Source organism: Vidua macroura, chromosome 14, assembly GCF_024509145.1.
Source record: "Vidua macroura isolate BioBank_ID:100142 chromosome 14, ASM2450914v1, whole genome shotgun sequence".
NCBI classification, from domain to species: Eukaryota; Metazoa; Chordata; class Aves; order Passeriformes; family Viduidae; genus Vidua; species Vidua macroura.
Genome location: NC_071584.1, coordinates 15,245,454 through 15,260,032, shown reverse-complemented (window position 1 = coordinate 15,260,032; position 14,579 = coordinate 15,245,454). Strand labels below are relative to the sequence as shown.

The 14,579-nt window shown below is 54.8% G+C and overlaps 2 protein-coding genes across 3 annotated transcripts in view; one reads left to right on the top strand and one right to left on the bottom strand.

The window, feature by feature from the left end:
* Positions 1 to 507: 507 nt before the first annotated feature.
* Positions 508 to 6,897, bottom strand: YIPF6 (Yip1 domain family member 6). The gene is made up of 7 exons (XM_053990397.1): positions 6,812 to 6,897; positions 5,895 to 6,023; positions 5,278 to 5,356; positions 4,887 to 4,929; positions 4,075 to 4,200; positions 3,816 to 3,973; positions 508 to 3,167 (listed from the first exon to the last, which is right to left on the bottom strand). Exons 1-7 carry the CDS (start codon positions 6,848 to 6,850, stop codon positions 3,049 to 3,051), a joined length of 693 nt encoding a protein of 230 aa, XP_053846372.1. The 5' UTR covers positions 6,851 to 6,897; the 3' UTR covers positions 508 to 3,048.
* Positions 6,898 to 7,300: 403 nt separating this feature from the next.
* OPHN1 (oligophrenin 1) overlaps positions 7,301 to 14,579 on the top strand; it is a 51,501-nt gene continuing 44,222 nt past the window's right edge. For both annotated transcript variants that reach the window (XM_053990451.1, XM_053990450.1), the window contains exon 1: positions 7,301 to 7,512. In XM_053990451.1, coding sequence (XP_053846426.1) covers positions 7,359 to 7,512 — 154 coding nt within the window. In that variant the 5' untranslated portion in view covers positions 7,301 to 7,358. The remainder of the gene's footprint in view (positions 7,513 to 14,579) is intronic.

The window sequence follows — 14,579 nt, the reverse complement described above, 5'->3', positions numbered from 1 at the left end:
GATGGGTTTAATTGCCATTGGTTCATCAGCCAGTCAGGGATGGGCTTTAATGCCATTCACCCTTCCTAGTTTCTGCTCCCCCATCGCCCCTCGTTCAGCCCCCGGTGGTCCCTGGCCAGCACCGCTGAGGCACACGCAGGTTCCTTGGGTGGCTCCTGAGACCTCCTGGCCCTGAAGCCACTGGAACCCCGATTTTGGGGTACACCAGCACCACTGCTCCTTCCCTGAGCAGTCTGTGAGCACCAGCAGGATCCCAGGCTGGCCAGGGCAATGTCCCGGCTCAGCCTCAGGGGCTCTGGCACGTGTGGCACTCGTGTCCTGCTCTCCCTGTGTGGCCAGGGGACACGAGGAAAGGGACTGGGGAGCTTTCCCCCTCCTGCCCCAGCCAGGCCAGGGGAGCTCCTGGTACTGCTGGTGCCACAGGTACAGAGAGCACAGAGCTTCCATCCGCACCTCACATTGCCCACGTGACTTTCAGCCTGTTTGAATTTTTCAAGTTAAAACAAATAAATTCTTTTCCTTTTTATTGGTATTAAATAGATCAAAATTAAACATATATAACAACTTCTACTGATAAACAGTATTTAAAAAATCCTAGTAGGAAAGAAAGCCTGGTTTGTGCATTGGAAGTCAGCCATTTCTCTGCAGAGCAGTTCAAACACTCCATTATAGGCAACACAGCTGCTTCTCCTTGTCGCCCATCCCCAGCAGCTTTAAACAAGAAGGAAAAGCCTTTCCCCTTGGAAAGCACAACAGTTCTTATCACAGCCATTTCCAGCACAAATTAAACCTCTCTGCTGTGGGGACAGGGATCACTCCCCTGCAGGGCCCTTGGGAGGGATGTGCTGCACACCTGGCTGGATAGGATGAGGGACATTCAGGGAGCACTCAGCACTCAAAGGTGACACCAGCATTTTAAAGGACTATCAATTAAAGTTGCATTAATTCCAGCATCTGCAAATATCAAACAAGCTCGTGGCATTTTTTTCCCTGAACCAAAATGGTTTGGTTGTGTTTAATGTGCCCAGGTGGCTCTGTCACAGCAGAGGCTCTGCAGGACCTGCAGGGGTGGCTGAGGAGCAAACCCCAGTTTGGGCTTTTTGACTTTCTGAAGTCATGTAAATAACATTTCAAAATATTACTGGATCAATTAAATGTCACTCCAATTATCCTTTAGACAGAAGAGCAGCTCAAGTCACAAGACCCAGACAGAATCCAAGGATTTCTTTCAAAGTGTGGTTAAATTCTCGTTGGACAGAAAGATTTGGCTCAAGGAATCCCACCATAACCATCAACAGCATGACCATCCATTTCCCCTGAATACTTCTTTTCAGCTTCAAAAAGCTGAACTAACATTTAATTGAATGAAAAACTGCACACTTAAAAGAAAAACCACATTCCATACCAGCAATAATTTAATGGAAGCTTAAAAATTCCCCTTTCCATGGTTCCCATGTCTGTGAACCACCACAGCTCCCCTCCAGCCCCCTGGTGCCATAGCCAGGCCCTGCCACACACAGCAGCTCATTATCCACAAATGCAAAAATGCACTTTTAATCTGAAATTCAGCAATTTCCATCCCAACTCCCACCCAGCACCAGTGTTTACAGCACAGACTACTCTTGCACATGTAACTAGAAATTAGGCACATTCACGTCTCAGCAGAACCCACAGACCTCAGTTTCAGTCTGTCTGCACAAATGTAGGAAAAAAGACATTTTACAGCAGCTTTTTCACCCCAGATATTTCATGGATTGCTGACTGAGAACAACAGACAACAGGAATAATTTCTGTGGTTTCCAAAAGTAAGTCCCAGCTCCCAATGTCTGTGCCAAAATACACCTGACTCTTGCACACCTGTACCCAGGAGAGGTACACAATGAACCTGCAGTGACTGGTGGAGCCCCCTCCCTTTTATTAAAGTATTAAGCAAAATTAAAACCCTACAAAACAACCCACAGAACAAGTGTCTGACATCTCGTGGGAAGTACAAGAGAACAAAATGCACATTTGCACACATTTCTTTGCTGTCCCCATGAACAACCAAAGGAACAGTCACACAGAGGCAGGTGAGAGCAGAATTCACATCCTGCTTCAGAGCAACCAACACTTCTAGTACCATTCACTTCCCTTCCTTCAAGCTGTTGTAACACTTCGGGGCCCAAGCCCTGGTATGGTTTTTCAGACCCAAATAGCCTGTGCAGCAAAACCTCAACTTTTCTGCACAGAACCCATTGTTTTGATCAGACATACACATTCATGGTACTTTCCAAGGAATTTTCACTTCCCAAATGCAGAGTGAGAGCCCAGTCTCTGCTACAGAGCAGTCTCAGCATTTCTGCAGGACTCTGAGCTGTGCTCCCTCTGGTCACACGTCTGCAACTTGCAGTGAGTCCGCAGTCCCCTCACGGAGGCAGTGCTGAAGGCACCAAGCTGGAACCCTCTTTCCTGCCACATGAAGGGATGGACACACACAACACCAGGATATGGGCAAAAGCAACTCCCTGCCACCAGCTCCAATTCCCTGCAAAGGGACCCAACTGAGTTTGGGAAAGCCCCAGTCCCACGATGCCCTGGGTGCACATCCCACCACTCTAGAAGGGAATGAAAAGGAGTCAGACACATCTCTTTCCTCTCCAGACATCACTGCAGTGAAGTTCTATGGTTTGATAAGGCATTTTTATCTTCAGTGAGAATCCAAGCACGGGCAGGAAATCTGCCAAGTCGTGCAAAAACTTCATCTCCCAGCAGCTTGAAAATCCAGGATTTCCCATTCTCTCCTCAGATGGAACAATCCCTGTCCCAGTGGGCATTGTTTATTTAACACCAGTACAGACCAGGGCTAAATAAACCCCTCAGCAGCTGGACCTCAGCATCTTTCACAAAGAGGGACACACAAATGAGCACTTTTTGCAGCTCTCTGGCTTTATCCCACAACCTGCCTTTTTACAATATCCCTATATATAAATTAGAAAGAGATAAAGCCAAGGGTTCACTGCAGCGTCCATGACAAAGTCCAGTGTGTGTAGCAGTCCCTCGGGATGGTGCTCACTGGGGGGTGAAGGTCAGGATCATCCAGCTGATGACGAAGTAGAAGAGGAAGATGGGGTACACGACGAGGGCCTTGCGGTTGGGGGGCTGGCTGTCTGCCAGGAACGCCGTGGATGCTGCAGAGACACAAAACCTGTGAAGCAGGAGCAGCACAACCCTCACAGCCCCCTCTGCACTGCAGCTGTGTTGAAAATAAAACCACTGCTCAAACCAACGGGCTGTAACCACCAAGTGCAACTTCCTCTGTCATGCACAATGACAAGTCATAGAATCATGGAATCACAGCATGGTTTGGCTTGGAAGGGATATCCAGTTCCACCCCCTGCCACAGGCAGGGACACCTTCCACTAGCCCAGGTTGCTCCAAGCCCCGACCAGCCTGGCCATAAATTCTGATTAGCACTGTACAGTGAAGGAGCCAGACTTACAGATAAAGAACAGAAGAAATTGTGCAAATGTATCTCTATAAAATTGGCATTTTTTAATAGTATTTATAACTTAAGCATAGAATAAACCACCAAAAAATCTCACAGAGTTTAATACTAAATCATCATCCTGCTGCCCAAGGCAATTTGTGTAAGACCACGGAAATCACCAGGAGCAGAGACAGAGGCTGAACCTCTGCAAGCTCAAGGATTGGAAGAACTATTTCTACAGCCCTTCAGCAGCCCAGGGCCACCTTAGACTAGAGCACCCCTTGTTTCTGCCTCAGGGAATGCACACGGATCCAGCTCCCCAAGCACAGGGCACACGTGAGGGACTCACCCAAGGTGGACCAGCCGAACATGGCCCCCACCACGATGAGGCGGATGACGAAGCTGACGGTGCCCGCGCCCGCCAGCAGCACCAGCCTGCACACCAGCATGGCCACGGTCAGCGGCATCACGCAGTACCCCAGCACACACAGGCTCTGGAAGAAGGAGCTGCACAGGGAGACAGCAACAGGGAAAGAGCAGTCAGGCCAGGCAGGGCAGAACTCGGTGCGCAGGAGTGAGCGAACCTCCACGGAACCAACCGCACTCACATGGTGCCTCCCAGGAGCTTCGAGTTGAGCGTGATGACAACGGCCCCAAACCAGATGATGACAAAGACCTCGGCAAACTGGGGCCCTCCGTCATCCTTGCTGTCTGCAGAGCCACCCTGCAGCATCCTGGAGTGGGGAACAGGGAGAAACAGCTGCAGTGGGGAACAGACAGATGGAGGCATCAGCATTGATGGAGTTTTCCCAGACTGGAGCAGGTGCCAGAGCAGGAGCCCCAACACTGATCCCCAGTTATGCTGCAGGCCCATAGTTTTTCATCCATGTAATGTTTTCATTATATCCACAGTTTTGCACAGGAAAGGAAAATGGTTGTGGCTCAACTGAGGTGATTTCAGTCAGTTTCCCTGTTTTGAGGGCTGTGAAAGCACTCAGAAGGGAATCAAGCCATGGACAACAGGCTGAGATGGAAATTAAAGTACCAAAGTTTTGGTACCTCTCAAAGCAGCAGAGTAGTGTGTGATTGAACAAACCAGCCTCAGAGATTCCCTGGAATAACTACGGGATGCAGGCACCACAGCTGAACCAGGACACCTCAAAACACCTTCAGTAAAACCATTCCTAGGCCAAGGGACCAGGAAGAATTCATCCTTAAATCCTAAATTTAGGGACAGGAGGTGCTAATGGGCTTGAAGTGTCACAAACACATTTTATCAGAGAACTCAACCAAGCAGTGCTTGCACAAGACAGAGAGGGATCAGATGAAATTGATCTTAACACATTAATTAGTAATTTTTAACGTCTCATTTCTCTCATGCACCGGGCTACAAAACCCCAAATTCCCCTGGAATACTCACAGAGCCAGGGAGACACACAGCACCAATGGGCCCCAGAGATCCCCTGCAGGGAGAGGGAAAACACATCACAAAAGTCACAGAACCATCTCAGTTCCCCTCTCCTGGGAGTGACAGAGCCCCTTGCCCAACTCCCAGGGTGCCATTTGCCACATCTCACTGCTTTACAATTTTCTTATTCAGCACCTTACACCATGATCTATGATAAAATTCATTCACAACCCAGCAGCTGCTACAGCTCCCAGTTCCACCCATCCTGGCCCACACCACCCTGCACAGAGCCCGGGTGAGAGCCCAGCTGCCAGCTCTGCTGCTCAGGATGTTCAGCCCTCCTGAATCCCCATGCCCTGGATTCTGCCTCTCCCCTGGAGGTCAGGAAGGCCCCAGCACTTACAGTCCCTGAGGAGGGCACTGCTCTTCCTGGGATACATGACATGGACAAACTTCTTCCCAACAGCTTTCAGGTCCCTCATCTGAAACAAACACAAAACACTTTCATTTATTCCCTCACTAGACTTACAGCTCCCAGCTAAAGCAAAGAGGCAGAAGTAAAGGAACATGGATGGCAAATCAGGAGAGGATCCAACCCAACAAGCTCTGTAGCACCCTCTGCAACAAACAATGCTTTTCCTACACTCCTTAACAACCACAGCACCACATCCTTTTCTTTAACAACCACAATATTGTATCTTTTAGGAACACCAGAATACAACCAACAACTTGTCTGCTCCTCTAGGAAAAGAGAATAAATGAAAAATACCTTCAGTCAGCAGAGTTTCTCACAAGCTCCCACTGAGGCCTCTGCCCTCACATTGACTTCAGGATCACAGAGAAACTTTGGGCCACAATTCAGACACTTTTTGACCCATTTTGTTTAATGTGATGAGTTCTAAAACAATCCCCACTGAAGCACAGGTTGAGCAGAGCTGTGCAAAAACACAGGTTTTGCACAACAGCTGCCAAAACCACCAGAAAACCTGAGTTTTACCCCAGCCACGGGCTCAGACTCACAATTGTGTCCTTGACTGGCTCATCCAGTGTGGAGTAATCCTCATCAGGAGAGTGAGATCCCACAGGGACAGTGATCTCCCCTTCCACTGGAATATCCTGGGATATCGACACGTCTGCCAGACCTGGGAACTGCATGGGCACAAAGCTTTAGGAACAAACACAAACATGCTCGTGTGCACTTCAGAAGGGCTGGGGCTGGACAGAGCTGCTCAGAATTCAGGGATACGACGGATAAATGTTCCGCAGCAGGGCCAGGCTGTGGCTGCCCAATGTGAGCAGGAGATGGCCTGTCCCCTGCCACCCCCAGAACCCGCCCTCTGTGCTCTGCTCCGCCAGCAGCAACTGAAATAAGTAAAAAGCCGTGCTTTAAGGGAGGTGATGCCCGAGGGCTGCACAGCCGCACCACCCCCGAGTACCCGCATTTAAAATTCACATTAACATTTAACACCAACAGCCCCGGGGAGCTGCACGGACAGCCCCGGCACACACCGAGGCTGCTCAGGGACCAGGCTTAACCGGGCGGATGCCCTCCCCGGCTGCGGGCGAGGAAAGCTCTCGGGTGCCCGGAGGCGAAGGCAAACAGGGCACAGCCCGACCGGTTCTACGGCAAACGCCGGGCAGGCGGGGCACGGCGGGAGGCCAGCGCCCCCCCGGCCCTTTCCCCTTTCCTGTCGCCTTCCTCGCCCCTCTCCTCGGCCCCCTTCCCCTTCCCCGTCCGCGCCCTTCGGACGAGCCGCCGCCCGCCCAGGCCTCCAGACCCCGCTGCGCCTTTGCCCGGCACCTGACCGACTGCCTGGCCCTGCTCAGGGAAAGCGGAGGCCCGCCCGCCCCCGGCCCACAGTCCGGCCTCCCCGGGGCTCGGGGCTCTGGCCTTCCCGGGGCTCCGGCTCCCCCCGGGCCCCCCCGGCCGCACTCACCAGGGTCCCCCCGGCCCCGCTGCCCTCCGCCGCCGCCATCTTGGCCGCCCCGGCGACGTGGAGGCCGCTTTGACGTCACCACCGCGCGCCGCCGTCGCGTCAGGCGCCGCCGCCGGGGCGTCCATGGCAACGCGCGCGGGCGGCACCGCCCCCGCCCCGCCGGCAGGGGGCGCGCTGGGAGCGGCCGGCGGGGCGGCGGCAGCGCCCGGCGCGGATCGGCCGGAGCGGAGCGGAGCGCGCGCCCCGCACCGCGCGGAGCGGCCGGGCCGGGCCGGGCCGGGCCGGGCCGGGCTGGGCTGGGCCGGGCCGCGCGGGAGGTCCATCCCGGACTACACCTCCCGGCGGCAGCGGCGCGGCCGGAAGCGCGGCGGGAGGGCGGGGGTCGCTCGGCCGAGGCGCGGCAGCGGGAGCGGGCGGGGAGCGGCGGGCGGGGCCCGGCGGGCGGGGCGGGCCCGCGGGATGCCGGCGGCGCGGGGCGCCCGGGGCGGCGGTGGCGGTGGCAGCGCTCCGTAGGCGCAGCGCGGCGGAGCCGGGCCGAGCCGCGGCCATGGGGCACCCGCCGCTGGAGTTCAGCGACTGCTACCTGGACAGCCCCGACTTCCGAGAGCGCCTCAAGTGCTACGAGCAGGAGCTGGAGCGGACCAACAAGTTCATCAAGGAGGTGATCAAGGACGGCAACGCGCTCATCGCCGCCATCCGCGGTGAGCGGGCCGGGGCGGGGGTCCGGGCAGGGCTCGGCCGGTCACCGGGGCGTGTCCCGTTCCCGGGGGCATCGCCCGCAGCCCCGCGCTGGAGCCGCTTTGGGCCCGCGCCCTGCAGCGCTCCGGGGAAGGGCCGGCGTTCCCCGGGCGGCGGCCGCCACCCCCGGCGTGTCGCGGTCCCTGTCCCTGCGCTGCCACCCCCGGGGCCACCCGCAGCTGTCCCCACGCAGGGACGGGCCGGATCCCCCGTCCCGCTGGGTTGGCACCGGCGGCGGGACCGGCCGAGCCTTGCCAGCATCAATCCGCTCGCCTGGGGACAGTGCCCCCCGCTCGGGGAAGGTGCTCCGTTATTCCGCATCTCCCGGGGCGGGTTCGTCCTTGGCCGTCCCGTCACCCCGGGGGAGCACCGTGAGCGGGGCCGTGCAGCGCCCTGCTGGAAGTCCTCCTTTTGTTGTCGGTGTTCTGTCATTCTTCAAGTCACGGTGAGCATTTTTCACAGTGAAATGTGGATTTCAGTGTTGACTTTGCGGGAGTCGCCTGTTGAGAAGTGCTGACAGATCACCAGAGCACCTGGGCCAGGTTGTGTCACCTGAAACCACCAAGTCCCACGTGTTTGACACTGACCTTCTGACTGCTTAGATTTGTTTTCCCTCCCCACAGCTGTGGATACACCTCCATCCACACCTTCCCCGTGTCATCTCCCATGCCTTCCTGGACTCCATGGTCTTAAAGGTCTTTTCCAATCCAGATGATTCCATGATTCTCTGCTGTTACTGATGCAGTAGAGTCCAGGCCCAGGCCAACAGAGGGCCATGAGGGCAGTGGAGGGACGCAGACAATCCACGCTGGTCACACACGATTTTCCTGCCAGCTGGTTGTTTTCAGTTGGTGTTAATAGGTTTAGCTGCTGCCCTTTTGTTCAGAATAATTCAGAGCTTCCTTGTTATCGAGGCCGTGGCTGGAATAGCCCGTGTTTGCCCATCTGGAAGCAGCAGAGACAAAAGCTGGTGTGACTGAAACTGCCAGCGTCACAGGGCTGTGAGACCTAACGTGGGTACAAAAACCCACATCTCTGCACAGTCCAGGGCAAAAAAAGAAAAAACAAACAAAAAAAACAAAATGGAAATCAGAGGGATTAAAACAAACCTGCTGGCTAATGGAAATGCTTTTCTTCATCACTTTGTTCAAAACCATTTCCCTTTTCAGTGTTTGTAGTGCACAGGGATGTGAGGGATTTTGCTTGGTCAGCAGACCCGGCCCAGGGAGACTGGCCAGGGAGGAAGGGCAGAAGCAGAAGAAAGCCGAGCACACCCAGACAACACTGAGAACCCCCAGGGCTGAGGATTTCTTGTCTGAAATGCTGTGGGGTGTTTTTGTAGCTGATCCAGCAGGCTGCCAGGGAGGTGCTGGGGCTAATCCTGCCTGGGCTTCCATCAGCTCCCTGTGTTTAGTTAACAGATAACTTAAAAACATAGATACACCTTTGAATCCTGTCCATGTGGAGCTGTGGGTGGGAATGTGGGGCACTCACTGGCCATGGCCTCACCATGGCCAGCTGGCAGATCCCAGTGTCCACTCGGACAGCCATGGCTGACAGTCCCTCTGTGCCCCTTGACAGGGTGGGGTGGAGGTGCCCTCAGCTGCTGGGAGGCAAAAGTGGTGGTGGTCCCATCAGGAGAGTCAGATCCAATGAGGATAGAGGGTGAAGTACCTGAAGGGGCTCGCAAGAAAGGTGGAGAGAGACTTTGGATAAGGGATGGAGTGACAGGACAATGGGGAATGGCTTCAAACTGAAAGAGAGCAGAGTTAGGTGGGATAATGGGGAGGAATTTGTCCCTGTGAGGGTGGTGAGGCCTTGGCAGAGAGTGCCCAGAGAAGCTGTGGCTGCCCCATCCATGGAAGTGTTCAAGGCCAGGTTACCTGAATGAGGGGGGTGCTTTAGGGGGCTTTAAACTCCTTTGGCCTTTCATGGATTAAGGGAAACCGTTCCATTCCCTCCACCCAACTGATGTTTCACCAGCTGGAACAAATAAAATTCCAGGGGTGAAGCTCTTCCAGGGGCCTGCAGCCCACCATATCCCGGGGAGGATCCTCCTGCAGCCACAGCCCTACCAGTGCAGCCTTTGAGTGTGGTACTTTCTCTTGTCAACTGACACCCCCCAACAGCTGAGTAGCCACAACTACATGGGACACCACAAGGGGACAAAGTATTCGGTCCTGCCAAGTGGGGAATTAAACTGACTAAAGCAGAGAATGATATTGTTCATTTGTAACAGTCTTGGGTGTGAAAGCCAATAATAGAAAATAATACTTTGAGTCGGAAATGGAAATTATTTTTGCTGTAAGGTTGGCTGTGTCCCTTGTTTCTCGTGCCAGCAGCATGGAGAGTCACTGGCAGTGCCAAGTGACAATGCTGGTCCCACACGTTGTACTGGCAGTGCTGAGACCACCATGGCCTGTCCCTGGTCAGGCAGGGAGAAGGACTGGGAGGTGTCTGTCCCTTCATGCCCATCCCCTTGGGCTGGCCAGGATCAGGACCTGATGTAGGCACTGATGTGGGCAGCTTGTCCATGCCCAGAGCTCGCCATGGCCAGCACTGGTGTGACAGAGGAGCTCACTCAGGGCACATGCTGTAGTCCACTGGGGTGTCACAAGTTGTGACTCCATGGCATCACTGTGGCTCTAAGAATGGCTGCTTTACTGCAGTTTTCTTTCTGTGCTTCAGCGTGGGTTTCTTTCATCTCTCCTGCTCACTATGCTATGCTGTGTGTATAATAATGCAAAACCACCTATTTCCCCTGGTCTTTGATCTTCTCTCTCAATTAAATATCAAATGGAGTTGGAGAAATGTCAGAGGAAGGCTTTTCTCATTAGTACCTCTGAGTGCTGTGATGGTGAAAATTGTCCTTTGAAGCTCAAAGAGCTGTGAGTTCTCATGCAAATGTTGTGTATGTGGTTTTGCACTTGATTTCTGTCCAGCGTGGAGCTCTGCAGAGTGCCTGGGACTGTGCTGGCAGTTCCCAGCCTCCCCAGGTACTGTGAGCACTTCATCCTGAAGGATGACGTGACAAAGGAATGTGTAGGGACTGTGTGAGCTTTTCCTCACAAAAGGGGTTCCTTGGACACCCAGGAAAGGTCCCACCATCGTCATCATCATCCCTGCAGGTCCTGCAGCACTGTGTGTGGGAACTGGCGTGTCCCCTCGGGGAACTCTTGTGTCCCCCAGCATGGCAGACCTGTTCTGGACAGGTTTCTGTGCTGTCGTTGGATGTGGTGCCTGGGTTTAATGCTGTGGTGTGTGGGAAGCAGCGTGGCATTGGAACAGGTTATTTTAATGGGATTGAAGCCACCCAGAGCGGCCTGTCTGCCCAGTTCCCCAGAACCCCATGTCCTGGTTCATGGGAAGGCTGTGGGGACAATGGAATCTGTTCCTGCAGTATGTTACAGCCAGATCCTGGGGACTGTGTCCAAAGAACCCTAAAGCTCCTCGAGAAACTGGGGAAGAAGGATTCTATCCCAAACCAGGAGAAGCTGCAGCTCTCTAGGCCAGCATCAGTTTTGCTGGGAGGCAAAGCTCCCACAAAGACAGCTTAGCCAAGAGACAATATGGAGCAGGGGGGAATGACCTGCTGGAAAATACATCACTCTCCTCCAGCAATAATGTGATCTCTTGTACTTGTTGGCTCCTTGCTGGTCTTCCCCATCCTTGCTGTGGATGTCAGTCAGTAAGGGCACCAGTTAGTGCTGGTAAGTTGTAGAATTGTCTCCTGACTGCCCAGCTCTGTCTCAAAAGACATCACAGCCATAGCCAGAGCCCAGCTCTCCCTGGGAGCATCTGTGCCCTGCAGGCATCCTCAGCACAGCTGGGCACAGGGGCTCTCTGCAGCAACAGCTGCTGCTGAAGCAGCTCCCGCTCCTGGGCTCCGAGCTCTGAGCACAGGACTAGGGCCCCAGTTGGTGCAAATCTAAACCAGACATGCTTTAACCAGACACTAAAACACAATAGCAGAAAAAACCCCCAAAACCCTCCCAAAAGCCAGCTCACTCCCAGCGCCAGAGCCGTATCCTCAGAGAGACGAGGGGCCGGCACAGGATCTACCAGATCCAGCTGCAAGGCAGATCCCAGCCCATGTTCTGGGGCTCTGGGGTGTGTTTGCTGGGTTCTGCTGCCCCTGGAGCAGCTCTCTGGCTGGGCAAGTTGTCGCTGTTGGGTTTGCTTTGCCGGTGGCTGAGGTGCCAGGCTGGGCACAGGATGGTTTGGCCGTGCCGTGATGTCCCCAGGCCTGGCTCCTTGTCCCTCACTCCCTCCCTGCTGAGGTCCTGAGCTCCCCAGCCTCCCCCCTGGGAACCACTGGCTCCTGCTGGTTACAGCTGCTCCATCCATGCCCAGGAGTGCCCAGGCCTTGGATTGTTTTAGGAAGCCCAGGGCAGGAATGTGGGCAGGGGTGGCTGGCTACAGCAGCAAGCAGCCCTGTCCCTGCCAGCTCGGGGGCTGGTGGGAGGGCTCTGGACCAGCCCTGGACCAGCTTAAACAAACCAATGAGCAATATTCTGTGATGGTTTTTCCAGCGAGATATGCTTCCCCAGGACTCGCCTGCATACAGCAGCACAAGGGGCCAGGAGAAGAGGCAAAATCGTTTTCATGTGTTTAAGGATATTTTTTTCTTGTGCTGCACATGAGGCATTCAGGGAGCTTTTCATCCATCTTCTACTGCGTTTTCTGGCTCCTTCCCTGGGAGGATGTGGGTGTTATCCATGTTCTGTGTGCCTCACAGCCCACGGCTCACAGCAGCACTACTGCTGACCTAAGAGTTTCCTCTTGAGTCACTGTATGAAGACTCAGCTTTTCTGGCTTTTTACTTGAGGTATTGTTGGAATATTTTATTCCCAATGCTGTTGGTGGCACACTGGTAACTACAGATGTGGCATCCCATGCTTGCCCCCAGGCTTTTCTGTCCTGCTGGGTGCCAGCCTGGCTCTGTGGAGTGACAGACACCTGTGGCACATCCTGGCCACACTGCATCCTCCAGCCCACACAACGTGGCTCTGGCACTGATCCCTGGCTGCCCAGCCATGGATCTGGGCTGCAGGGAGGGCCTGCAGTGCCAGGTTGGGCCATTCTCCAGGGCCAAAGGGGCAGGTGCTGCTGTGGGGACTGCACTGCACTGCCTGGCAGGAACACAGAGGTTTGGAGAACTGTGGGTTCATAGGAAAAAACTCTGGTGAACAATCAGCACTATTTACAGGTACTGAGCGCCAAAATGCAGCAGCTTTGGAACTGCTGGAGAAGTTCAGGAGGCAGCAGTTATTTTTCCTTACTCAGCATTAAATTAATCTTCCAAACACATAAAGCTTCTGTCTGAGGACCTGACACGTGTGAATGAGAAACCCTGTTGTTTCTGTTCTGGGGATGGTGCATTGTCCACACTGGCCTGTGTTGTGTCTCGCAGCCTCTTCAGTGCCGCTGGCTGAGCTGCTGCCCTGGGAGCAGTGATTCCAGGCCGTGCTGGCTGTTTTCTTCTGGGACACATTCAAACATGGGCTCTCTGCCCTGTGTCCTTTCTTGTCACTGAATTCTCCATGCAGGTGAACGTGGGGACATGAGTTGTTCAAGTGATGATAAGAGCAGCAGAATAGCCTGAGATAAAGTCTATAAATATAAGTACAGCCCAGAAGTCAGTTGCTCTCTCAGTCTGATCTCGCTCCTTTTTAGCCTTTTGCCCCAGCCAAGCCTGATTTTGAAGAGCCTGGGGATGTTTAAAACAGGAATAGATTTATTTATGTTACTAAACCTTGTAGCTGTGAGAATGGAGAACAAGGGACACAATCTGTTCCTGTTCCATCACAGGATGAACTGGAGACTTGCAGAGCATCGGGGACCCTTTGATGTGGAAGCACAAAGCCAGACCCCAGGTCCTTGCAGAGGTGCCCAGAGTGGGGGTAGCTCTTGGCAAAGCCCCCTGAGTGTGCTCCACAGGTCAGGCTGCCCCAGTGCCCGTCAGGTTGACGGTGCCAAGGAGTCTCCCTGGAGATGCCAGCTGCTGCGGGGCAGGCCGTGTCCACATCATCTCCCAGCCTGGATCCGGAGGGATGCGCATTCCTGGCCGCACCGAAGCACTTGGGATCGCTGCTAAGCCGCCGGCGATCCCTCCCTGGCGTGCTGTGTGACTCAGCTGGCCCCTGCCCAGCCCCGCTGCGCCCTTATCGAAGGAAACTCTGAAATCATCGGTGCTTGGAGCGAGCGCGGCTCCCTCGCCCGTCGGAACCTGCCCTGCCTGCGAAGGGGGGCTGCAGGGAGATGCATGTGAGGGCTCTGCAGATCATGAGACGTCTCCGTGGGGATTGCTCGTGCTCTGCCCCGGATAAAAGTCCGTTGTTTTCATGTTTGTTTTCCCTGTGTCCGTCCTGCCTGTGCAGCGGGGAGCCGCGGATCTTGGAGCACACCCTCTCCTGCCGCTCACGCCAGAGCAGCGTGCCAGGAGCCTGCTCGGCTGCTCTCAGAGCCCTGCTCTCGGGGGCTCTGGGTGGCCTGGAGCACTGCAGGGATTTCTGCAGCTCTGCCCTCGCCCTCCTGATGCCCCTGGGAAAGCAGCTGTTGCCCCTCCCTGACAGCTCACTCCTCCCAAGGGAGGGCAAAATCCATTTGTTTTCCATGGCTCCGCTTTGTGTATTTTTGTTTTTCAAAGAGCCTGTCCTTTGTTCCCCAGCCCGAGGACCTGTCTCCAGGCTGGTATTCTGAAGGTGGTGACTGCCTTCTGTGGGACAGTGATGGAAACAGGTGTATAAATAGGTGCAGCAGCCAGAGCAACTTGCCAGCCTCACCCTGCTTCCAGCTGGCTGCCTGCTTGGCTTCCAGCCCCAAAGTGTCACCCGGCTGCCACAGCTCACCCGGCGCTGCCATCCCCAGGGCTCACCTGGCAGCACCATCACCACGACTCACCTGGCCATCCCTGCTGCAGGGGAGGCATCCAGCAGCCTCTGTGTTGGGAGTTCTCAGGAAAGCAGCTGAGTGCTGCCGCCCTTGGAGCCTCCCGTGCAGGGTTTGGGAGCCACTGACTGCCCAGCAC

Bases quoted from the DNA above. Each gene is read 5' to 3' on its own strand.
- YIPF6 (XM_053990397.1), bottom strand. From the start codon at position 6,850: ATGGCGGCGGCGGAGGGCAGCGGGGCCGGGGGGACCCTG. The intron at 6,024-6,811 runs GTGAGTGCGGCC...GTGCCCATGCAG, and splicing joins GCGGGGCCGGGGGGACCCTG to TTCCCAGGTCTGGCAGACGT. The intron at 5,357-5,894 runs GTGAGTCTGAGC...TGTTTGTTTCAG, and splicing joins AGCCAGTCAAGGACACAATT to ATGAGGGACCTGAAAGCTGT.